The sequence below is a fragment of the Bubalus kerabau genome, chromosome 5 (genome assembly GCF_029407905.1).
Source record: "Bubalus kerabau isolate K-KA32 ecotype Philippines breed swamp buffalo chromosome 5, PCC_UOA_SB_1v2, whole genome shotgun sequence".
NCBI lineage: Eukaryota > Metazoa > Chordata > Mammalia > Artiodactyla > Bovidae > Bubalus > Bubalus kerabau.
In genome coordinates this window covers 27,989,352-28,014,705 of record NC_073628.1, presented here as the reverse complement: position 1 = coordinate 28,014,705, position 25,354 = coordinate 27,989,352, and the positions used below count along the sequence as shown (strand labels likewise).

Genomic DNA, 25,354 nt, shown 5'->3' with positions numbered 1-25,354 from the left:
AAATTAGAAAACAAACTAAATGAAATGGAAGCACTGAATGTAAAATAGAAAAAGTGAAACAAACTAGATAAAAGATTCTCATATATTCCAGTTGTTTTTAAACATGGCTGCTCATTAGAAACATATCTTGAGCTCTGGAGGAAAAAAAGCAATACCTGGGACATTTGTACTTTGCAAAGAATTTCAAGATATTTCTACTATGTATCTGGATTTTAAAAAGTGATTACAGGTTTTTCTACTGAATGGTAGTTTTGGTGATATAGAATTCTATTATTTTTCCATTGACCAATCATGATACAATGGCACTGAGTAATAGTTGCATAATCACAATAGTTAAATCTTTCACTATTTAGTAATAGTATTTTCAGTTGAGTTCAGTTCAGTTCAGTTCAGTCCCTCAGTCGTGTCTGACTCTTTGCGACCCCATGAACTGCAGCACGCCAGGCCTCCCTGCCCATCACCAACTCCCGGAGTTCACTCAGACTCACGTCCATCGAGTCGGTGATGCCATCCAGCCATCTCATCCTCTGTTGTCCCCTTTTCCTCCTGCCCCCAATCCCTCCCAGCATCAGAGTCTTCCAATGAGTCAACTCTTCACATGAGGTGGCCAAAGTACTGGAGTTTCAGCTTTAGCATCATTCCTTCCAAAGAACACCCAGGGCTAATCTCCTTCAGAATGGACTGGTTGGATCTCCTTGCAGTCCAAGGGACTCTCAAGAGTCTTCTCCAACACCACAGTTCAAAAGCATCAATTCTTCGGCGCTCAGCCTTCTTCACAGTGCAACTCTCACATCCATACATGACTTTACTATTACTATTACTATCAGTTTTCATATAGTCAATAGCCAGAAAAAAAAAAGATAATTACAATTGCAAGCCATAATGGGAACATGATTAACCTCACAATATAAATTACATATAATTTGTGGGGGGGAGTGGTCAAGCAGAGTGATGTGGTAAGTAGAATTGCATACAAGCACATGTTTTCATCTGCTCAGCCAGTCTATGTCTTTTGGTTGCAGACCTCATTTTATTTTACTTCACTTTATTGTGCTTTGCATATAGTGTTTTTTTTTTTTTTTTTTTTCCAAACTGAAGGTTTGAGGCAGCCCTGTGCTGAGTAAATCAATGGGTGCCATTTTTCCAACAGCATTTGCTCCCTTCATGTCTCTGTGTCACGTTTCGGGTAATTCTCACAATATTTCAAACTTCATTATTATTCTATTTGTTATAGTGGCCTGTGATCAGAGATCTTTGACATTACTCCTTCAACTTGCTGAAGCCTCAGATGATAGCTTTTTTAGTAATAAAGTATTTTTAAAACATACACATTTTTTAAGATATTATACTATTGCACTCTTAATAGACTACAGTATGGCATAAACATAACTTTTATGCCCTGGGAAACCAAAATATTCATGCAACATGCTTTTATTGCAGTGGTGTGGAACCATACCTGAGGCATATCTGAGATATGCTTATAATTATTATACCTATTTTATGGCTGAGGAACCGAGACAAGAAGGTTTTATTTGCCCAAAGACCCACAACTCGTAAATGGTGGAGCCAAGATTCATACTCAAGTTGTCTGGTTGGCTCCAGAGTCTATGCTTTAATCAACCTGCTAGATTTTGCCCAAATGCAAAGCCTGTCTCTAAGGGGGTTCTAAGGAACAGAAAGGAATCTTTGGGTTGAGGTTATCAGGCCTCTTTTCCTTGGCACTTCTTAGGACTCAGTGGTAGATTTTAAAGAAGCAAATTAACCTTGCAGCATTTCCCTAACACATTTGATTCTTTAAAATCTTGTTTCAGGAGATTCTCAAGAACTCATATTCCATAGACCACATGGTATTAAACACTAGGATAGAGGGTTTTGGGGTCAGATGCACAAGGCCACTGGAGCGGGTTGGCATCAGCTCATGAGAGCCAACTGTTAAATTTTCAGAAACTGTGAAAGCCAGTTGTTAAACTCAATCATTATTAAAAATTAAATTGGATAAAGGGCTTCCTTTGTGGCTCAGCTAGTAAAAAATCTGCCTGCAATGCAGGAGACCTGGGTTCAATCCCTGCATTGGGAAAATCCCCTAGAGAAGGGAAAAGCTACACACTCCAGTATTCTAGCCTAGAGAATTCCATGGACTGTATAGTCCATGGGGTTACAAAGAGTTGGACATGACTGAGCGACTTTCACTTTACTTTTTACAATTAGATTATATAACACAGGTAATGGATACTCAAAATTTACCACTTCCTAATTATTTTATTATACCTTAATCTGTGCTCTTAAGGTTATTTCTGTCTATATGTCTATTTATGTTGTCATATCTACAGGTTAGAAATATCTGTGATCTCTTGGGCATCTCTTCCCACCTCCAAGTTCAGTGATGTCACGCTAATAGCTTGAAGTAAGCCATGGAAGAGTATCACACCATGGAAGAGTATCACTAAAAAGCAAGAGAATTCCAAAAAATGTCTACTTCAGTTTCATTGACTATGCTAAAGCCTTTGACTGTGTGGACCATAACAAATTGTGGAAAATTCTTAAAGAGACAGGAATATCAGACCCTTTACCTGTCTCCTGAGAAACCTATATGTGGGTCAAGAAGCAATTGAAAGTGAAGTCGATCAGTCATGTCCGACTCTTTGCGACCCCATGGACTGTAGCCTACCAGGCTTCTCCGTCCATGGGATTCTCCAGGCAAGAATACTGGAGTGGGGTGCCATTTCCTTCTCCAGGAGATCTTCCCGACCCAGGGATTGAACCTGGGTCCTCCGCATTGTAGGCAGATGCTTTACCATTTGAGCCATCAGGGAAGTCAAGAAGCAGTAGTTAGAACCTCATATGGAACAACTGACTGGTTCAATATTGAAAAATTGTTCAATATATTCAATTCTATATATTGTCACCTTGTTTATTTAACTTATATGCAGAGCACATCATGCAAAATGTCAGACTGCATGAGTTATAAGCTGGAATCAAGATTGCTGAGAGAAATATCAACAACCTCAGGTATGCAGATAATACCACTCAAATGGCAGAAAGCAAAGAGGAACTAAAGACCCTCTTGATGAGGGTGAAAGAGGAGAGTGAAAAAGCTGGCTTAAAATTCAGTATTAAAAAACTAAGATCATGGTATCCAGTCCCATCACGTCATGGCAAATTGAAGAGAAAAAGGTGGAAGCAGTGACAGATTTCCTCTTCTTGGGCTCTAAAATCACTGCGGATGGTGGCTGCAGCCATGAAATCAGAAGATGATTGACTCTTCAAAAGAAGGCTATAATAAATCTAGACAGTATATTAAAAAGCAGACGTCACTTAGCCAACAAAGATCTATATAGTCAAGGTTATGGTTTTTTCAGTAGTCATGTATGGATGTGAAGTTGGACCATAAAGAAGGCTGAGTGCCAAAGAATTGATGCTTTCAAATTGTGGTGTTGGAGAAGACTCTTGAGAGTCCCACTGACAGCAAGGAGGTCAAACCAGTCCATCCTAAAAGAAATCAACCCTGAATATTCATTGGAAGGACTGATGCTGAAGCTCCAATACTTTGGCCACCTGATGCAAAGAGCCAACTCATTGGAAAAGACCCTCATGCTGGGAAAGATTGAAGGCAGAAGGAGAAAAGGGCAACAGAGGATGAGATGGTTGGATGGCATCACCAATTCAATGGACACGAACTTGGGCAAACTTTAAGAGATGTCGAGGGACAGGGAGGTCTGGCATGCTGCAGTCTATGGGGTCTCAAAGAACTGGACATGACTTGGCAACTGAATAACAACAGAGCTGAGGTGAGACAGGGTCCCCCTGCTCCTGACAGCTACTTTCTGTCTTTTATTCTCTGTAGTAACCAAACTAGGCCAGGACCATTTCTCTGGGCCATCTAAAGGATGTGCAAATACAGTTTTGAAATTTTATTCAGTAATTTTTTTTCACTGTCAGGAGCTTTTTAACTTGTCTTGCAAACAAAGCAAGGCAGAGACACCAGGATTTAAGTACAGGCTGCTCTAATTCTCCATGCATCATTCACACCAGAAAGTGAAAGTTGCTCAGTTGTGTCCGACTCTTTGTGACCCCATGGACTACACAGTCCATGGAATTCTCCAGGCCAGAATACTGGAGGGGGTAGCCTTTCCCTTCTCCAGGGGATCTTTCCAACCCAGGGATCAAACCCAGGTCTCCTGCATTGCAGGTGGATTTTTACCAGCTGAGTCACCAGGGAAGCCCAAGAATACTGAGTGGGTAGCCTTTCCCTTCTCCAGATCTTCCCAACCCAGGTATCAAACCAGGGTCCCCTACATCGCAGGTGGATTCTTTACCAACTGAGCCATCAGGGAAGTCCCTGAACAAGGCCAAAAGCCAACCAAAGCTGATGTACCAAACCAGACCCCTGACCCAGACATCCCAGAAACCATCCTGTCTCTCCAGCCCATCCCAGCCTCACTTTCAGAGGGGTCACTAGTTTTGGCTCAATTTTAAATGTTTTATTACCTAGAAGATATATCTATATGACCATACACATTGGTTACAAAATTGAAAACTATAAGAGATCATCGTAAGAAGACTCCATTTTCCCATTCCTCTTCAACTCCACCCCTCCTTCCCAGAACTGACCTATTTTAACTTGCTAAACAATTTGCTTTAAATTTTTCTTGCCATCATCTTTAAATCCTTAAATAATGTAACTGTTTTGTGACACATCCATTTTAGGCAATATCTGTTACTGTCTTTCTCTACAGTAGGAGAGGCCTTTAACCTTCCTAGCATCTAATATTCTTCCTATGTCCATAATTGATTACTTCAAACACCTTACACATAAACTTTTTTTGGCTTATCCCATTGACACTAGATTGTGTTTTGAGTTACTTCAGCAGAAGAATTTTAGTGTCTCTGCTTTCTCCTCTGCTTTCCTGTACACACTCCTTTCTATTCCCAGCTTGTGGCTTGTCTTTTCACATTATGAAGGCTAGGTGGGCTTTTGCAAGATATAACCTGCCCAGCCACGGCTGAGATTTGAACTTAAGTAACCACTGTGATCTTCTGGGCTCAACATATTCAGGCCTGTCAGCAAATATTGGTCACATATAATGGCAGGAAACAGAGAACATAATTTTGAATTTCCTCAGCTATCTATTTAAGGAAAAAGGCTTTTATTTTTTTTTTTCCTGGATCACAGGAGTTGACTCATTAAACCAAACATCATAGCACAGCCAGGGCAGATGAAGGTGTAAGGGGAAGAAATCCTATTAGGGTTCCCAGCAGGAGGCTCCTTGGAGAGACACACACGCTAATGAAATAAAGACCTGGGGCTGTATTCACATTCACGCGGACTCAGCTCCAGTCCCCGAGGAGGAAAAAACGTGCTGTCTGCTTTCAAAAAGCACTCCAAAGGCCCTGCTTAAACCACACAAGACCTTCTGTCTTTCTAGGGGTAAACATCCTCTAGGGTACAGATGGGGACAAAAATTTGACTTAAAAAATTCCTTGCTGTCACTGTTATAAAACTCAGAATTTCTCATTAGCTAAAATGTTCCTAATTATTAATGTCATTAGTTTATGTAGCTGTGTGCTTTAGAGATTTTGAGAGTCACTCATAATTGTGTCCTTATTTTCTTAGCTATTAATTCCTAATGAAGAAAAACCGTATTGTTTTAGAAATGACTTATTGGATTTTTTTTAATGTTTTAAAAGAAGTTTAAACTACATCTGTGTGCTGTTTCCACACACTTACTGAAACACCAGAATTAGCCTTTGCCAAATCTAAATTACACAAAATTATCTACTTTTTGAAAAGGATCAACATACAAATCAATTACAAACTATGTGAATGTGTATATGTCAATTAAATGACTTAACCATTTGCAAACCCAGGGTTCTGTGGGCTCAAAACCATGTGATGGTCACAGGCTCTGAAATTTTAAAACATCCAAGTGGTTGAGAAAAATAAACATTTAAATATGTAAAAATGATATGCAAGAGGTTTCCTAATTCAGAAAAGCAAAAATAAAGTCATAGATAATAAAATAATTAAGTAGAAGAAACTGGCATAGTATCATTGGTTAATTGCAGTAAACCACTCATCTAGATGATCAGCCCGTTAGATGATGCATTCCTTTTTTTGTTTCTTGATTTTAGTTCTCCAATCAGGGATTGAACCCGGTTCACAGCAGTGAAAGTACCAAGTCCTAACCACTGGACCACAAGGTAATTACCTGCATTCATTTTTAAATTCAACAGATACTTATTGAGCTCCTACTATATGCCAGGGCACAATACAGCAGTTAATAAAATACACAAAAATCCTTTTTCTTCTGGAACTTACATTTCTGGACTAATTATATTGAATAACAAACACACACATTGACAGGAATAACATTTTTTAATGAAAATAACTTTTGCAAAATAGTATTTAATGATGAGTGGTATTATATAACATGTTTACAAATCTCTATTATCAGGTTTGGAATAGCACACAGCTGGATTATCATAGTGGCTTCTGCATTCAGTCTGCTATGATACACTGTTTTGGTTGAAGTATATGAAGAAAATATGTGCTGTGTGCCTAGACACTCAGTTGTCTCCAACTCTTTGTGACCCCATGGACTGTAGCCCACAAGACTCCTCTGTCTATGGGATTCTCCAGGCAAGGATACTGAAGTGGGGTGTCACTTACTCCTCCAGGGGATCTTCCCTACAGCCTCATATAATCTTCAATACTAAAGCCAAACAGGACCAACAGTTTATCCTTTGAAAGAATATTTGTCAACATTATGCAATTTGGTGCTGGTGGGGGGTATACTTTTAGCTCATTGAATCATGCAGATATTCCAAGATTGACATGTTTTGTTATACAGCATCAAAATCAGTTATTACACCACCATTACTGGTTCACCATATGTGACCTCCAAATATGGCATCTTGGCATAGTATTTCAAGCTGAAGAAATCTGCGAGATGGCACATGAGGGGAAGAGTCTTTTTTTTCTATTTGCTTGTCTGTTTGACTCATTGCTTCTCAGTAAACAGGTGAACTGAAACCCACAGTGTCCAACAGAGGCCGTTAGAATAAACACTGATTTGTTCTGGTGATTTCTTTCATCTTCAGGAAGGACTTCCTAGGCTTCCCCTGAACCAGGTTGTAACACCCTCATGCGAGAGTTGCACTCCCAGTGCCCAGAGGAAAGGCATGTCCTTATCTCCAGACACTGGGATGCCAGGAAGAACCCGATCAGTCAGGGCTTGCAGTGTCCCCGTCTACTAAGCTCAGCTCATCTTTGTCCTGTGATGTCTTCCCAAGACTTTCCACTCTTCATTCAGCCTAAAACCACTTGGGTTTTTTTGTTCTTCAGGTCTTCATTCACTTCCTTGTGAAGGCTTGTGTATCACATAAAAACTTCTATTAAATACATCCATATGCTTTTCTCTTGTTTATGTCCTTTGTTACAGAGGTTTCAGTTGAGAACCTCAAGTGGTAGCTGCTACTGCTGCTAAGTCGCTTCAGTCGTGTCCAACTCTGTGTGACCCCATAGACGGCAGCCCACCAGGCTCCCATACCCCTGGGATTCTCCAGGGTTGCCATTTCCTTCTCCAAGTGGTAGAGGAAAAGGTTTTCCTTCCTTTTCCCACCAGTCTTAAAGAATTAGGAAGCTGTCAAGTCCTTGGTGATGGATACATACTTTCCAAAATTATAACTATGGCTTAACTGGAAACTAGAAACAAATTATATCAGTTGTCTTCACTTGAAGTGATGTCACTTTTTTTTCTTTCCAGGACAATGTCTGTCATAGTTATTCTTTCCAAGTAAAAATGTTACATTAAAAAAGTGGCCAGATCAGCTTGCAACTCACACAAATGCTTTCCTGGAGACAGATATTGTTATTGCCATATGCAAAAGAAGTGCTTTATTAGTATATCATATAGAATGTTAAAAAGCTGAGTACTCAACGGTCAAGATTTAATGAAAAAAATTTTTTTTAATCAAGGACATTTTAAATAGAGTATGTGGCAGTGAAGAATACAATGACAATTAGTATACTTTGGTGCCTTGATCTGTGCTACAGCCAGCAATTTTACCCGATTGCTTTTGTACCATCTATGTAAATATGAATACAGTGAAAAAGGCAAACAATACCTTAGTACTGTTGCAAAACTAGTTTTGATTTCCTGGACTTTCTCTAAGAGGTTTTCAGGAGTCATGAGGGGTCCGCTGACCACAGTTTGAGAACCAGTGATGGAGGTAAAACATGATGGCAGCTTGGACTAGCATGGCGTAGTGAGATCTATTTTGGTTCTGGACATATTTTGAAGATAGATTCTGTAAGATTTGCTGCCTAACTTGGATGCGGAGTGAAAGAAAGGGGTCAAGGATGTCTCTCTGTTTTCTGTCCTAGTAAGATGGAGGAAAACAGCAGGGTTTGGAGAAGATCAGAAATTCAGCTTTGAATGTTAATTTGGAGATGTTCAGGAGGCATCTATATAGACATGTTATGTGAGAAGTTGGATATAAATTGCCATGGTGATAGTTTTAGGAATCATCAGTGCCTTAGTATTTATAACCATAAGTCTAGGTGAAATCACCAAGGGAGGGAAGATGGACAGAAAAACATTCCCAAGACTAAGGTGCCAACATGTAAAAGGTGAAAAGGTGAGAAAAAGCCAACAAAGGAAACTGAAGACTGGCCAAAAAGTAAGGAGGAGGGTGGGGAAAGCCAAGCCCCATGTTTCCAGAAGGGTGATCATCAGCATTGAGTACTACTGGTGGGGCAAGTAAAACCAGGGTTGAAAATTGGTCACAAGCTAATTGGCTGGAATTGGCAACATGCAGTTCGCTGGTGACTATGATAAGAGTAGTTTCAATGGAGTTGTGGAGGCAAAAGTCCTGGTGAGGGTGGGCTCAAGCAAAGAGTTGTACGCAAATGTTCATAGCAGCTTTATTCACAATACCTACAACCTGGAAACAATCCAAGTGTTCGCCGACAGATGAATAGATAACAAAGGAGCAGAATTCCATTTATAAAGTGGAATATTCAGTAATAAAAAAATATACTACAGACACACATCAACATAGATGAATCTCAAAAAAAAAAAACTATGCTGGAAATGAAAGTACCTAATACCTGATTCCATTTATATGAAGTACTAAACCAGGCAAAACAAATAGAAATCAGATTAGTGTTTGCCTAGGGAGGGGATTGGGGATAAGTGTTGACTGCAAAGTGGCACACCTTTTTGGTACTTAGGAAATTTTTAAACTATGAATAGGGGTGCTGATTATAGGCATACATTTATTAAAACTCATTTCCCATACACTTGGACTTTGTACATTTTATTGTATATATACCTCAATTTGTTGTTGTTCAGTTGCTAGGTCATGTCACTCTTTGCAACTCCATAAACCGCAGCACGCCAGAATTCCGTGTCCTTCACTATCTACTGGTTCACTCAAACTCAAGTCTACTGAGTCGGTGATGCCACTCCACCATCTCATCCTCTGTTGCCCCCTTCTCTTCCTGCCCTCAATCGTTCCCAGCATCAGGGTCTTTTCCAATGAGTTGGCTCTTTGCATCAGGTGGCCAAAGTATTGAAGCTTCCACATCAGACCTTCCAATGAATATTCAAGATTGATTTCCTTTGGGATGGACTGGTTTGATCGCCTTGCTGTCCAAGAGACTCTTGCAAGAGTCTTCTCCAGCACAACAATTCAAAAGCATCAATTCCTCAGTGCTCAGCCTTCTATATGGTCCAACTCTTTATAGTTGTTTAAAATAATGGGGAGAGAGAAAACAGTGAACACTGACAATCCTTTCTGTGTAGTCTCAATGTAAAGGGAAGGTAGAACTGTGACAACAGTGGAAGGTAGAAGTGGGAGATGAACTTTTTTTGCTGTAGGAGAAACAACATCCTTTCTGAATGCTGATCAAATCTGGACAATGGCTCGGACAGTAAAGAATCTGCCTGCAATGCAGGAGACCTGGGTTCAATCTCTGGGTCAGGAAGATCCCCTTGGAGAGGAGAATGCAATCCACTCCAGTATCCTTGCCTGGGAAGTCCCATGGACAGAGGATACTGGTGGGCTGCAGTCCACAGGGTTGCAACGGGTTGGACAAGACTGAGTAACACTTTTCACCTTTCATGCTGATCATGGAGCAGCAGAGGGAAAACCTGGTGACACAGGAGACATGCTGAAGCAGTATCTGAGTGACTGAGGGAATGGGCTGAGAGGCACAGGGCGAGGAGCTGGCTTGGCCAGATGTGGTGAAAGTTCACTCGGTGTGAAACCCGTACATGGGCATCAAGGTTGGCTGGGGAGTATAGTATGGAAACCTGTTAAGTTCTCCTCAGACTGGCTTGATTTTCTTAATAAAATAGGAAACAAGGACTTGAGGTGGAAGAATGAGGTTTAGACTACTGTTGATTTCCTTAATTTTAAATAACTCAGTGATAGACAATCTTTATGTATGTATGTAACTATACTCTAGATGTAAATGAATCTTAACCATATTTCATCATTCTGCGTGGAAAAGTTTACCTTTTCGGCAAGGAAACAGACACAAGGTCTTAGAGTAACACAGCTTTGGGTTTTGTTTTCCCTGGTGGCCCAGTGATTAAGAATCCACCTTCCAACACAGGGACATGGGCTCAATCCCTGATCCAAGATTTCACATGATGAGGAGCAACTAAGTCCATGCACCTCAACTACTGAGCATGCACACTGCAAGTACTGAAGCCGGCGCACCTACAGCCTGCGGTCCACAAGAGAAGCCTGCACTCCACAACGAAGAGCAGCCCCGGCTCGCTGAAACTACAGGAGGCCCATGGACAGCAACGAAGACCCAGTGCAACCAAAAGTAAATAAATGAACACGTCTTAAAAAAAAAAAAAAAAAAAGGCAACGTGGCCTTATCTGATAGCCAGGAAGGGACTTCACATACCCTCCCAGGATGCCTAGTACCTTAGTACAAAAGCAACACCACATTTTAGGCTAAAACCAAGCAAGGAAGGCACCGAGGAGCCTCAGGCATGTTGAAAAGTACTGATATAAGGCCATTCCCCCAACTGTCTTTCCTAAGGTTGACAGTTTCGGGCCCTAAGTCTCTTAAAAACCCAGAGGTTAATGAGCTGCATGCAAATTCTCTTTTAGGCTCAGCAGTCATTCATTAGCTGACTCTGCTTGCAGCTTGTGGGTAAGGTTCTGCTGCTGCTGCTAAGTCGCTTCAGTCGTGTCCGACTCTGTGTGACTCCATAGACGGCAGCCCACCAGGCTCCCCTAGTCCCTGGGATTCTCCAGGCTAGAGCACTGGAGTGGGTTGCCATTTCCTTCTCCAGTGCGTGAAAGTGAAAAGTGAAAGTGAAGTCGCTCAGTCGTGTCTGACTCTTCGCAACCCCATGGACTGTAGCCCACCAGGCTCCTCCGTCCATGGGATTTTCCAGGCAAGAGTACTGGAGTGGGGTGCCATTGCCTTCTACCATCTCTAACTGTGAAAATTTGTCCATTTCTCTACTCTTTTTTAAAACTTTCTACATGAAGCTGATAATCAGCTAGTTTCAACTTACTGATTCCTGTTGCAGAGCATTAAATGTTACAGTTTAAGACATCAGTCTCATTAATACTGTAATTTTAGGTACATCTTGGTCAATCCTTGAAGTCTTCATAAATGGAAGGTCTCCGTATTTTAAGAAATAGTCCTTATAAGCTATAACTTATTGTATCTTCTCTGCCATGGCCGTTAGTGAATCATATGAAGAAATATGATTTCTAAAATATTGCCTATCTCAGGTTCAGTAAAATTTTATTGACTGAAATGAGCAACGTGGTGGAGTCGGCTCTGGCCTGTAGTTCACCAATCCAATAGTAGACAACACTTGACTTCAGCTATATCTTACTTACCTAACCTTTCATAATAGGCTGAAACTCCATGACAGTAACTGCATATGAGATATGCATTTTGAGATATTTCACTACACAGAAAAAGTCTCAATACTGGGACGTTTAGATTTGCTATGGTCCAGCAGCTTAATATATGGCCAGCAGAAGCTAAACAGTGCCTCATCCTGTTTCAATTTTTCCTGTTGAATGCTCTTAGAGCACTGTTACCCTACTTCCTCTACTTGATAGCATGGGCATCATCAGTGAGATGAGTATAAAGTGATCTCAAATCCATAAGGTCACACAGTACATTTTAAATATTCCATTCTAAGAAGTGATAGGGGTAGAATGCTGAAAGACACAGGTGAACCAGACTACAATTCAGATTAAGTGATAAGAAAGAAAAAAATTTAATATTTAAGCAGTATTACTTACTCACCTCCACAAAGAGGGATTATTTCAGTTATCTGACAGCTCCCTGATTCACTGTGAAGTGTGTTCCTAGCATTCAGGGCTACTCACTGGACCACCTTGTCTAGGCAATGCTGTACACCTGCAGTTCTGTTTTCTTGGAACACTGCTTCCAAAGTGCTGTTTAGAAAATACTGTTCTACCAATCAGAGATGACTATTAACCTTGGATGAACCCCACACATTATAACATTAGTTTTCACAAAGGAAAATAGGAGAAAAATATTTTCTTAATGGGAATAAGATTCTTGGGACAGAGCAAACTGCTACCCCTAAGTGCCCATCTGCCACAGCAGGAAAGAATGCTGTATTTATCACTATAAAGAGCTATGAAGTGCTTATTTTCTATAGCAGTTTAATGGCTGAAATTCTAACCAAAGAGCTAATATTCAGACTCTCACATCTCAGAAAATGTTTAGGTACACAAATTAGGATGTTCCAGCCTGGGGAGGCTACCAGGAGGAGAATATCAAGAGACACTGGCTGAAAATCCCCTGAAAATCAAACAAGACTTTTAATGAGAAATCATTTTTGAGAAGTACTTTTTTAAATAGTAAAAAATATTTGTTAAGAAAGAAAAACAACAAAAAAAAATGTTTTTCGGTTACTGTAAAAATTTAATGGCAAATCTTCATATATGGTAAATCTGACATATATATACCACCACTAGATAGCTAGTGGGAAGCTGCTGTGTAAGCACCAGGAGCTCAGCTCGGGGCTCTGTGATGACCCAGAGGGGGATGGGGGGCAGGAGGGAGCAGACAGACATATATATATATATAGCTGATTTACACTGTTGTACAGCAGAAACTAACACAACATTGTAAAGTAAGTATATGCTATTAAAAATTTTTAAAAATCAATGGTAAATCTTTTTACTTTTGATCCATCATCCCAATTGTTACATGAAACACCCTAGACAGAAATTTAAAATATTTTGAGCTGTATTAGCAGCAGTACACATTTCCAGTAGTGGCCGGAATCCAAACCACCATGAAAACAAGCTGACTAGTTTGGCTCAGTGAAAAAAGAAACCATGCTTACGAAGAAGGAAGACTTACATTAAGGTCTAAAATACCATTGTTTGATGGGGCTATTTTTCCTATTGCTGGAACTCCAGTTTTCTACTGAAGACCAAAAGACAGTTTCTTTTTGATGCATTTTTTTGCTAAATAAATATTAAGTTCTCTTGTAATCTTCCCACTCACTCACACACTACAGTACTGTCTCATGAGGTTGACAATTCTCAAACTGATCTAATGCAGATGCCACTACAGTCTTTGGAAGGGGTCCTTGACTGTTTGATGATGATGATATCACTGAGCATGGACTAAGTGTTTTCTATGTACTAAGCACATAGAAGCTGTTGAAATGTATCAGTTGAAATGTATACATTTCAGTAGTTGAAATGTATCAGCTCATGAATTGGCACATTTATGGAGGGAGAGAGAGGTTAAGGAACATAGGATTACACAGCAAGTTAAGAGCTGCAGGCAAGGCTTGAACTGGCTCCAGAATTCATGCTTCTCAACACAACGCTATGCTGCTTTGTATGTGTGTTGTTGTGAAAATGAACCAGCTGATGAATGGAAATGAACCATGTGATCCCCTCACCTTAAAATTCCTATTTTCTTAAAAACGATTCCTTTGCTAAGACTTGTTGTAAATGCTTCTAATTTTGTAAACGGCTTTGGTATGTGGAAATGTCACTTTATAATACTAATGGCTGTTGTATATGTTTATTTGAATGTTTTCTGTATTTCAAACTGGGTTAATAATTGTAAATTACACAATTGTATAAAGTGATAAAAGTATATTAACAGTTACATGTTTAACTTTGTACATAAATCTAGTTTAAAAAAACTATTAGTAAATAAATACATATTTATCCCAATCTTTAAAAATTTTTTTTAAATCTAGGGCAAATGTATTGAAATTAGATGTCCTGGGCAGTAATAGACAACTATATGACTGAAGAATATTTGCAAAGAGAGAAGATTAAAAAATGAGAACAGAATTATATACAACAATCAACTAAGCTGTCTTCAAATACAGTTTGTGTGGTCTCTTTCACATTTTAGTCCCTTACACTTGCTCTATATTATATCCTGATATTCTAGCAGATACAATTAAAACTATTTCTTAGAAAGGAAATTTTCAATAAAATGTGTAATACCTTGTGTACAGTTACTAGTTTCATAAAACATTATCCAAATAACAATTACTAGTGTTTAAAATTTATAGTAAGAAAATTATTAAAAACAACAAAAGTTTATACCTCTGTTCCAAATTTAGGCCAATTTGAATGACTTTCAATACAGCTGAACTCAATGCAGGGATTACATTTTGTTAAATCTCACTGACTAGACTTTCAAGAATGTGATTCCAGAGGTGGATCACGAGGATCAGTTCCCTCTGTAGCTGAATTACCAGATTCAAAGATTCAACATCCATGTGTTCACGTAAGCTTCCTCCCCTACTGCCCGCCCCTCCCCAACCATAAAAGCTGCAGATTAGTTGGTGCATTTGTAGCCTTTTTACTGGAGACCATAAGTTTGAGTTGTATTGTTCAATGTGAGGGTCACAATGAGAGAACGCGGATCTTTCTTATTCTTGTGTACTGTGATCTTTCCTTTCAAGGCTTCACCTATAGAAGAAAGGCAAAAATTGGGTTTCAGAATTCAAGGAATACAGTGCAGCAGAAAGGCAACATGGTACACTTAGAATTGATACTTCTTATTTTTTGTTGTGAGATGTTTCACTTTTTTTTTAACTTAAAAAATTTCAGGACAATTTTATGTTTAATTTTTGAAGAAAGCAGATCTAACTTAGCTAGCATGGGTGTCAAATGCTTGTGAAAAAGCATAACTACAGCGGTCACTGCAGGGTTGGGGACTGTTTACTGGACTCCTCAATATGAGGCCCTGAGGTATGTCCTGGGCTTATTATAAAAAAGACGTGGTCCCTGACCTCAAAGTGTTCACAGTTCAGGGAGAAGAAAATAGAGGTACTGACAATTATGCAAGAGGTCTAATAGGGTATGCTGGCACAGAGGACTGGGGATGGCTGGAAGGCAGTAAAAGGCAAGGTTTCACAAGAATTAATTCACATGATAGCAAGGTAATGCTCAAAATCCTTCAAGCTAGGCTTCAACAGTATGTGAACTGAGTATTATCTAGATGTACAATCTGGATTTAGAAAAGGCAGAGGAACGACAGATCAATTGCCAACATCCGTTGGATCACAGAAAAAGCAAGAGAATTCCAGAAAAATATCTACTTCTGTTTCACTGACTATACTAAAGCCTTTGACTGTGTGGACCACAGTCATAACCTGGAAATTCTTAAAGAGATGCGAATACCACACCACCATAACTGCCTCCTGAGAAACCTGTATGCAGGTCAAGAAGCAACAGTTAGACATGGAACAATGGACCAGTTCAAAACTGGGAAAGGAGTACGTCAAGGCTACATATTGTCACTTATATCACTTACTTGCAGAGTACATTATGTGAAATGCAGGGCTGGATGAAGCACAAGCTGGCAAAGATTGCTGGGAGAAATATCAACAACCTCAGATATGCAGATGACACCACTCTTATGGCAGAAAGCAAAGAGGAACTAAAGAGCCTCTTGATGAAAGTGAAAGAAAAGTGTGAAAAAGCTGCCTTAAAACTCAACATTCAAAAAATGAAGATCATGGTATCTGGTCCCATCACTTCATGTCAAATAGATGGGGAAAGAATGGAAGCAGTGTTAGACTATTTTTTTGGACTCCAATCACTGTGGATGGTGAATGCACCCATGAAATTAAAAAACGCTTGCTCCTTGGAAGAAAAGCTATAACAAACCTAGACAGTTTATCAAAAAGCAGAGATATTACTTTGCCAACAAAGGTCCCTAAGGTCAAAGCTATGGTTTTTCCAGTAGTCATGTATGGATGTGAGAGTTGGACCATAAAGGCTGAGTGTTGAAGAATTGATGCTTTTGAATTGTGGTGCTGGAGAAGACTCTTGAGAGTCCCTTGGACTGCAAGGAGAACAAACCAGTCAATCCTAAAGGAAATTAATCCTGAACACTGATTGGAAGGACTGATGCTGAAGCTCCAATACTTGGGCCACCTGATGCAAAGGACTGACTCCTTGGAAAACACCCTGATGCTGGGAAAGATTGATGGCAGGAGGAGAAGGGGGAGATAGAGGATGAGATGGTTGGATGGCATCACTGACTCAATGGATACGAGTCTGAGCAAACTTCAGGAGATAGCAAAGGTCAGGGAAGCATGGTGAGCTGCAGCCCATGGGGTCGCAAAGAGTCGGACATGACTGAATGAATGAATGAACAACAAGAAAGGGATAAATTATCTAAGGACTCAAGCAGCCAGAATAGAAGACTGCTGAACACTTAGGATGATTCACTAGAGACTCCAGGTTACAGTTTAGTGTTAAACCACCTTAAGAGTAAAGTCAACACCAATGCTCCTTAACAAAGCTTTAAAACATTTTTTTTTTGGTAAAGATCAAGGTAATCTTTAAATAACTTAACTGTCTGCCTAAGCAAACTTCAACGCTTTTAAAAGAAAATAACCAAAATGCAAACATTCAGCAAAACAGTATTTCTAGTGTCTGACATTCATTTAAAATGTCTAGATTTTTAAATAGCTGCAAAATGAGGCTTATGAGCAGGAAAAAAAAAGTTACAGCAATAACAAAAACACATTTAGGCATATCTTAATTAAATTCCTGAAAACCAGTGATAAAAACAATAATTGTTAAAACTTCCAGAGGGGGAAAATGAAGATATTACGTATAAGAGAAAAAAGAGCAACCTCAAAATTTTTATCAGCTAGACATATTTCTGAAGTGATGAAAGAAAACCTATTAAGAATTTGATATCGAGCAAAAATCCTTAAAAAAAATGAAAACTAAGAACAAGTTTTTATTTATTTATTTATTTTTTCAAAGAAACAAAAGCATTCTTTTCCGGGAGGCCTGCACTATAAGAAATGTTAAAGGAAGTTCTTTAGACAGGAGGAAAATGACACCAAAAAGAAACCTGAATCTACACAAAGGAATAAACGGTGCTAGACTATAGTAAATATCTGGTAAATAAAAGATGTTTTTTCCTTTTGAAAACTTATTTAATAGATACAGATCTTTATACATTTAAACATACAGACATCATATAGATTATGTTCTCTGACCAAAACAGAATGAAAGTAAAAATCAGTAAATCCCAAAATATTTAGAAATTAAACAACAGATTTCTAAATATTCCATAAATCAGGGACCTCCCTGGTGGTCCAGTGGGTAAGACTCCATGCTTCTACTACATGGGGTGCAGGTTCAATCCCTAGTCAGCGAACTAAAATACCACATGCCATGTGGTGAAAAAAAATATTTCATAAATCAAAATAAAAATCAAGAAGAAAATTAGATGACATTTTGATTTGAATGATTATGAAACCAACATATAAAAATAGGTGGCCTATAACTACAACACTGCTTAGATGAAAAACCGTTAACTTTAAATGCTTATATTAGAAAAGCAGACAGACACAAATGTCTTCACTGGGGTAACTGTATCCAACAGTTAAGGAAAAATAATAACAAATGTATAAAAAACAGAGGAAGGAATACTCCTCAGTTCATCTTTTAAGGGCAGCATTACCCTTATACCAAAATTAGATAAAGTTATTTGAAGAAAACTACAGAGATATATATCCCTCATGAACAAAGATTCAAAAATTCTTTGAACAAAAGAGAAAAAACATGATTGTGTCACACAAATGTAGAAAAAGCCTCTGCTGCTGTGCTGCTGCTAAGTCGCTTCAGTCGTGTCCAACTCAGAGAGACCCCAAAGACAGTAGCCCACCAGGCTCCCCCGTCCCTGGGATTCTCCAGGCAAGAACACTGGAGTGGGTTGCCATTTCCTTCTCCAACGCAGGAAAGTGAAAAGTGAAAGTGAAGTCGCTCAGTCGTGTCCGACTCCTAGTGACCCCATGGACTGCAGCCTACCAGGCTCCTCCGTCCATGGGATTTGCCAGGCAACACTGGAGTGGGGTGCCAAGCCTCTGACAAAGTTAATTTCGAACAACTTTCAGCAAGCTAGGAATAGAAGGAAACTTCTTTAACCTGATAAAGAAAATCAATGAGAAACTATAGATAACATCATTATTAACTGTGAAAAATTGAAAGGTTTCTTCCTAAGACTGGGACTGAAGTAAGGATCTTCATTCTGACTGCCTCTAATTAGTATTCTATTGGATGTCCTGGTCAGGGCATTAAGATGCAGAGGAAGAAAAAAAATATAGATTGGGGGAAAAAATGGTAAAATGGTCTTTATTTGCAGACCATATGGTCTTACACATAAAAAATTCTTAAGCACTATGCAAAAAAAAAAAAAAAAAGGAAAACAGCTACTAAAACTCTCAGAAGGTTTAGCAATCTCAGGACATAACTGCATTTCTATACATGAGCAATGAAGAATTAGAAACTGAAATAACAATAGCATTTATAATAGCATTGAAAAAGCATATAATTCTTGAGATAAATGTAACAACATATACGCATCATTTATTTATATCAAATTATGAAACACTGCTAAAGATGATCTAAGTAAATGAGACATATTGTTTGTGGATGACACTCAATACTGTTTTAAGATGTTAAATCTCCCCAAACTAATCTATAGATTCAACACGGTCTCAATCAAAATCCCAGCAGGACTGTTTTATTTGGGCAGAATTTAAGTTGACTTTAAAACGCATATGCAAATTTAAAGAGCCCAGAATAGTGAGAGAACAGAATAAAGCAGGAGGATTTATATCATCTTACAGTGTCTTACTGGCGTAAGAAAAGACACATAGATCAAGGAAACAAAGTTCAGAAACAGACATGCATACATTGTTAGTTAATTTCTGACAAAAGAGCCAAGGTAATTAAATGGGAAAAGAAAAGTCTTTTCAAGAAATGATGATGAAACAACCTAATATAAATTTGGAAAAAGATGAATATTACTTTTAAAATCAACATGAAATAGTTTATAATCCTAAATGTAGAGGCAAAAATATAAAGCTTTTAGAAGAACCATATAGGAAAAGCTGTGATGTTAGAGTAGCAAAGATTTCTTCACTTAGGCCACAATAGCACAAAGTTCAAAAGACCTTAAGATAATGAAAGGAAAAACTAGGATTGAGACATAAATATCAGCAATGCATATATCAGACAAACAACTTTTACCTTATTAAGATTCTTATAACCCAGTAAGATGACAACCCAACCAAAATTGAGCAAAATATCTTAAAAGAAACCTCACCAAAGAAGACATACAAATGACCAATGAACATATGAAAAGATGCCCAACATCATTAGTCATGAGGTAAAAGCAAATTAAAAACACAGCTGTCACCACATACACTTGTAACACAATGACATATTAAAACATATTAAAATGACTGCCCTTTTATATAAGTGTTGACAAAGATGTGGAGCAAACAAACCCACAACAGTGTAGGAACCTTGAATAGTACAGTCATTGTGAAAAAGTTTGCCAGCTTCTTATGAAGTATTTATCATAAGACCTAATAATTCCACTCCTACGTATCTGCCTAGGAGAAATGAAAACATATGTCCACACAAAAACTTTTACAAAAATGTTCATATTAATTTTATCCATAATGGTGCCTGACTGAAAACAATCCAAAAGTCTATCAGCAAGTGAAAGCCTATGTACATTACAGTAAGTCCATACAAAGGAACACTACTTGGCAATAAAAAGGAACAAATTACTGATTCACAGATGCACTTTAAAATATGCTAAAAGCAAAGCTGGAGTATGTTCTGTATAGTAACTTTGATATAAAATTCTAAAAGAATACTAATGCCTTACTATTATTAATAGTAATATAGTACATAGTGACAGAAAGCAGATCAATGGTTGTCCAGTCTGAAAACTGAAGATGGGGATGACTAACTGCACAAGGGATCAACAAGGAAACTTTTTAGGGTGAAGTAAATATTCTATATCTTGAAGACATGGGAATACCAGACCACCTGACCTGCCTCTTGAGAAACCTGTATACAGGTCAGGAAGCAACAGTTAGAACTGGACATGGAAAAACAGACTGGTTCCAAATAGGAAAAGGAGTACGTCAAGGCTGTACATTGTCACCCTGCTTATTTAACTTATATGCAGAGTACATCATGAGAAACGCTGGGCTGGAAGAAGCACAAGCTGGCATCAAGATTGCCGAGAGAAATATCAGTAACCTCAGATATGCAGATGACACCACCCTTATGGCAGAAAGTGAAGAGGAACTAAAGAGCCTCTTGATGAAAGTGAAAGAGTGAAAAAGTTGGCTTAAAGCTCAACATTCAGAAAACAAAGATCATGGCATCTGGTCCCATCACTTCATGGCAAATAGATAGGGAAACAGTGGAAACTATGGCTGACTATTTTTTGGGCTCCAAAATCACTGCAAATGGTGACTGCAGCCATGAAATTAAAAGATGCTTGCTCCTTGGAAGGAAAGTTATGACCAACCTAGACAGCATATTAAAAAGCAGAGACATTACCCTGCCAACAAAGGTCCGTCTAGTCAAGGCTATGGTTTTTCCAGTAGTTAAGTATGGATGTGAGAATTGGACAATAAAAAAGCTGAGCGCTGAAGAATTGATGCTTTTGAACTGTGGTGTTGGAGAATACTCTTGAGAGTCCCTTGGACTGCAAGGAGATCCAACCAGTCCATCCTAAAGGAAATCAGTCCTGGGTGTTCATTGGAGGGACTGATGTTGAAGCTGAAACTTCAATACTTTGGCCACCTGATGAGAGCTGATTCATTTGAAAAGACTCTGATGCTGGGAAAGATTGAGGGCAGGAGGAGAAGGGGATGACAGAGGATGAGATGGCTGGATGGCATCACCGACACAATGGACATGGGTTTCGGTGAACTCTGGGAGTTGGTGATGGACAGGGAGGCCTGGCGTGCTGCGGTTCATGGGGTCACAAATTGTCGGACACGACTGAGCGACTGAACTGAACTGAATAGAGTGGAACATACATTTGCCAAAATTTATTAAACTGTATAAATAAAATGCGTAAATCTTTACTGTATGTAAATATAGAATAAAGTGTTTTTAAAAATGTGATGGCTTAGGAATAAACTCATAGATAAATGGAATAAAGATTCATTATAGAGATTCAGTACATTCTAATTGGGGCATTTTACATCACTGAGGAACAAAAGGAGTCAAAAGAAATGTATAAATATAGTAACACAGTATTTCTTAGTATGGAAAAAAAGTTAGAAACCAAAAGGAAAAGGTTGATGATTTGTTTATACAAAAATGAAACAAATTCTATAAAGCAAGATACTTTAAAAAGGCATAAAATGTGTTCAATTTTTACATTCCAGCCATCTTTACCAAAATTTGGCTGTTAGAATCCAACCACAACAGAAAAACAATGAAAGAAACCAGTAACAAACAACAACCAGTATCTGACTGCTCTGATTTGCATTTTGGTGATTATCAGTAGTGATGCTATTATTTCAAATGTTTAACCACCATCTAAAAAGATTCTTTGAGCATTTTATTTAACTCAGTGATTTTCTTGTTGATGTGCCCTAAGGGTAGTTGCTCTTTAAGCGGCTTTAGACGTGTTAAAAATGTTAAGTTCGCTTGTTTATAAATGTCCTATTTGATCCTTAGTGTAGGGTCAAAATGGAAATGTTCTCTGGTGCCTATAAAGCAGGTTATCAAATACTGCATTTCAAGTTTAAAAAATACGTTTAAAAAGAAGAATGTATTTAAGAGGTTTATGTATCCCTTAACTTAAAATACAGCTCAAGATGCATGAATAGCAGATAATTTTGTTAAATTTTCACAGAAGAAAAAATTTTCAGCATCAATATTAAATAAAATATTTGAGTAATTAAAAAGTCTTAACACTGTCTTATAAGCTGATATTGTAATTTTCATGTTTTAAAACAAAATACAAGCAAAATAACTCTTGCTGTAATAGTTATTTTGTAAGCTTAATTTCAAAATGGAGATGTAAAACAATACTTATTTAAGTTAATTATACAGCATGAAGGGTCACAGTAATAAATACACAGTTCACACTGCTGCACCCACTTCAATTGTTCAAGCCTGGCTAAAGTGCCAAGGTAACAGCTATAATGCAGTGGAGATAGGAGTAATTAATCAGTGTCAAATAGATATAAAATGACTAATGTTGTTAAGTGTGTAAACTGGTGAGAGCTGCAAAGGACAGTCTCTATGCAGCTGAGCTGTATCACCTTGTTTTTATCATCAGCAGACGGCTATTAGTATATCACAAAGCAGCACTGCAGTTCAATCAAGAACAAAATTGATTTCATTTCAATTTGGTCCTAGTGGTTTTTTCAAATTAGTTTCTTCCAGAGCAATAAAATTTCATTCCCCACAAGGGGGATAAATAAAAATCAGTATTATCACTACCAAAGCTTAGAGTTAAAAAAATGAAAAGAGAAAAAAAAAAAAAAAAAAGGATGCTCCACCACATAAAAGCTTACTAATAACATAGAAGCGACTGAACTGAACTGAATAACATATAAAGAGATCTAAACAGTATGATTTTAATTAATATTTTTCAAAGCCAAACCACAAGAAAAAAAAATCTGGATCTTTAAAATAAATACTGTCACATAAGTTTGTACAATAAAATTATACATTATTTTTTAAAGAAAAAGGGGGAAAAAAAAACACTCTGAATTTAAACTTTAAAACTGACCTTTAAATCCTTTAAAAGTATTCATTCTGGGAGGCTAGTCTCTTAACTCCCACAATGCTGGAAATGCTCAAATGTTGTACAGTATTTCTTTGGAAACTATTGTTAGAACTATGTTGTGAAAATAACAACAACAACAACAGACAAAATCCCAAACCAAAGCAAAAACATATTAGGTTCATCATCTTATAGTTACCTTGTGCTTTTGGTCAAGTGTAAAATTCCTATTCTGAGAAATTTCCTATTCACATTGTCTTTTTCTTTGCTTTCCAAATATCCTGTCTGCCCCCAACGGTAGATTTTGTTGTTGTTTAGTAGATAAGTTGTGTTCAACTCTTTGTGACCCCACAGACTACAGCCTGCCAGACTCCACTGTCCATGGGATTTCCCAGGCAAGAATACTGGAGTGGGTTGCCATTTCCTTTTTCAAGGGACCTTCCCAACACAGGGATCAAACCCATGTCTTCTGCATTGTCAGGTGGATTCTTTACCACTGAGCTGCCAGGGAAGTCCAATGGTAGATTTACCATTACCAAAAAAAGACTTATCATTATTCAAAATATTAATATGTACACATACACACACAAGCTGGGTGGAATAACTGTATAGGTATGTTCACAATATTTTGTTAAAAAAATTTTGTCACATTACTGTCTGGACAGTAAAATAAACTTTATGCACAAGAGCAAATTGTCATGATTAGACACTTGGCTTTATTTAATTTTATCTAAAAATTGTACACCATATTAAGTCAAAAAATAGTCTTTGACTCAAGCTATTTTTCAACTCAACAATACTCTCCTCAGCCATGCCACAATTTCAGAGAACATCAGAGTTGACAAAATGGGGCAACCAAATACAGCAACTAGATAAATGCCCCTGGCATGTGTCACCCACGGTGATGAAAGGAAGTTATATTTCAATGACAATGCATATTACTGTACTTATTCATTCATTCAGGAGGGTATTTATGACATGCCAAATACTGCACCAGATAAAAAAGAAGTGAGAGGGGCAAATAACTCATCTACGAGAACCCCTTATCAGAGCACACTGGTATGTTATAACACAGATATACGTATGAATTGATCTGGGAGAAAAAAATAACAGAACAGTTAACTTTTTAAGACAATGAGGAAAGATATACAGAAATAAGCTGGGTTATAAAGCGAAAAGTGTAATTCATCAAGTGAAAGAGGTCAAAGTAGTTTCCTAGGTAGAAAAGTATCTCAGATAAAGGCAATGAGGAAGAAAAGATAGGAAAACTAGCTAAAAAATGAGCAGTACAGCTGGAGCGTATGATGGGCTTCTGTACGGTTCTGACAGGTCAGGGCTGGAAATGATGAAAAATGGTCAGACTGTAAAGGGTCATGGAAAGAATCTGGATTTGATCCTGGATATACTGAGGGTCCAGTGAGGGCTTTTTTTTAAATTTTAAATTAATTAATTTTAATGGAGGCTAATTACAATATAGTAGTGGTTTTTGCCATACATTGACATGAATCAGCCATGGGTATACATGTATTTCCCATTCTGAACCCTCTTCCCACCTCCCTCCCCATCCCATCCCTCAGGGTCGTCCCAGTGCACCGGCCCTGAGCACCCTGTATTATGCATCAAACCTGGACCGTCGACCTATTTCAGATATGATAATATACATGTTTCACTGCTTTTCTCTCAAATCATCGCACCCTCACCTTAACTTTAAGGTGTAGTTTATATATAATAAAACTATAACACGTAAAATTGCAGTACAATGAGTTTTACTTAATATTTCACTTTTGTAAACTTTCACCTACCTCAAGTGTCAAGATGCTCTCTTATGTTATCTAGAAATTTCACAGTTGTAAGCTTTTATGTCTATTATTCATGTAAAGTCAGTTTTTATATATTTGGTGTCAGATAAGAAGAGTCATTATTTTCCTTTATGAATATTCAGTTGTTCTAACACAATTTTCTGAGAAGACTATCCTTTTCCAATTAAATTTATACTGGCCCTTTGAAAAAACTTAACTGACTATACAAAATGAGGCTATTTTTGGATTTTCTATCAGTGTATTAATCTATATATCCATCTTTTATATGTCAATACTATACTGCTTGTGTTAATATAATTTTTCAGTTCAGAATTTACATAGTGTAAGAAGTACAATATGGTTCTTAAAATTGTTTGGCTACAATAGTCTAGATCATTTGTATATAAACTTTAGAATCAGCACAGTAATTTCTCTCTTGCTAAATTCACTTACTAGC

The 25,354-nt window shown here is 38.0% G+C and overlaps 1 protein-coding gene across 4 annotated transcripts in view; it reads right to left on the bottom strand.

Annotated features, from left to right (window-relative positions):
- The window catches only part of PRMT3 (protein arginine methyltransferase 3), a 153,342-nt gene that overhangs the window by 8,305 nt on the left and 119,683 nt on the right, over positions 1-25,354 (bottom strand). For 3 of the 4 annotated variants that reach the window (XM_055581346.1, XM_055581349.1, XM_055581351.1), the window contains exon 16: positions 12,929-14,979. The exons of the other annotated variant lie outside the window; for it this stretch is intronic. In XM_055581346.1, the coding sequence (XP_055437321.1) occupies positions 14,870-14,979 (110 nt within the window). In that variant the 3' untranslated portion in view covers positions 12,929-14,869. Of the gene's footprint in view, positions 1-12,928; positions 14,980-25,354 lie in introns of those variants that run through there. 4 annotated transcript variants of the gene reach the window in all.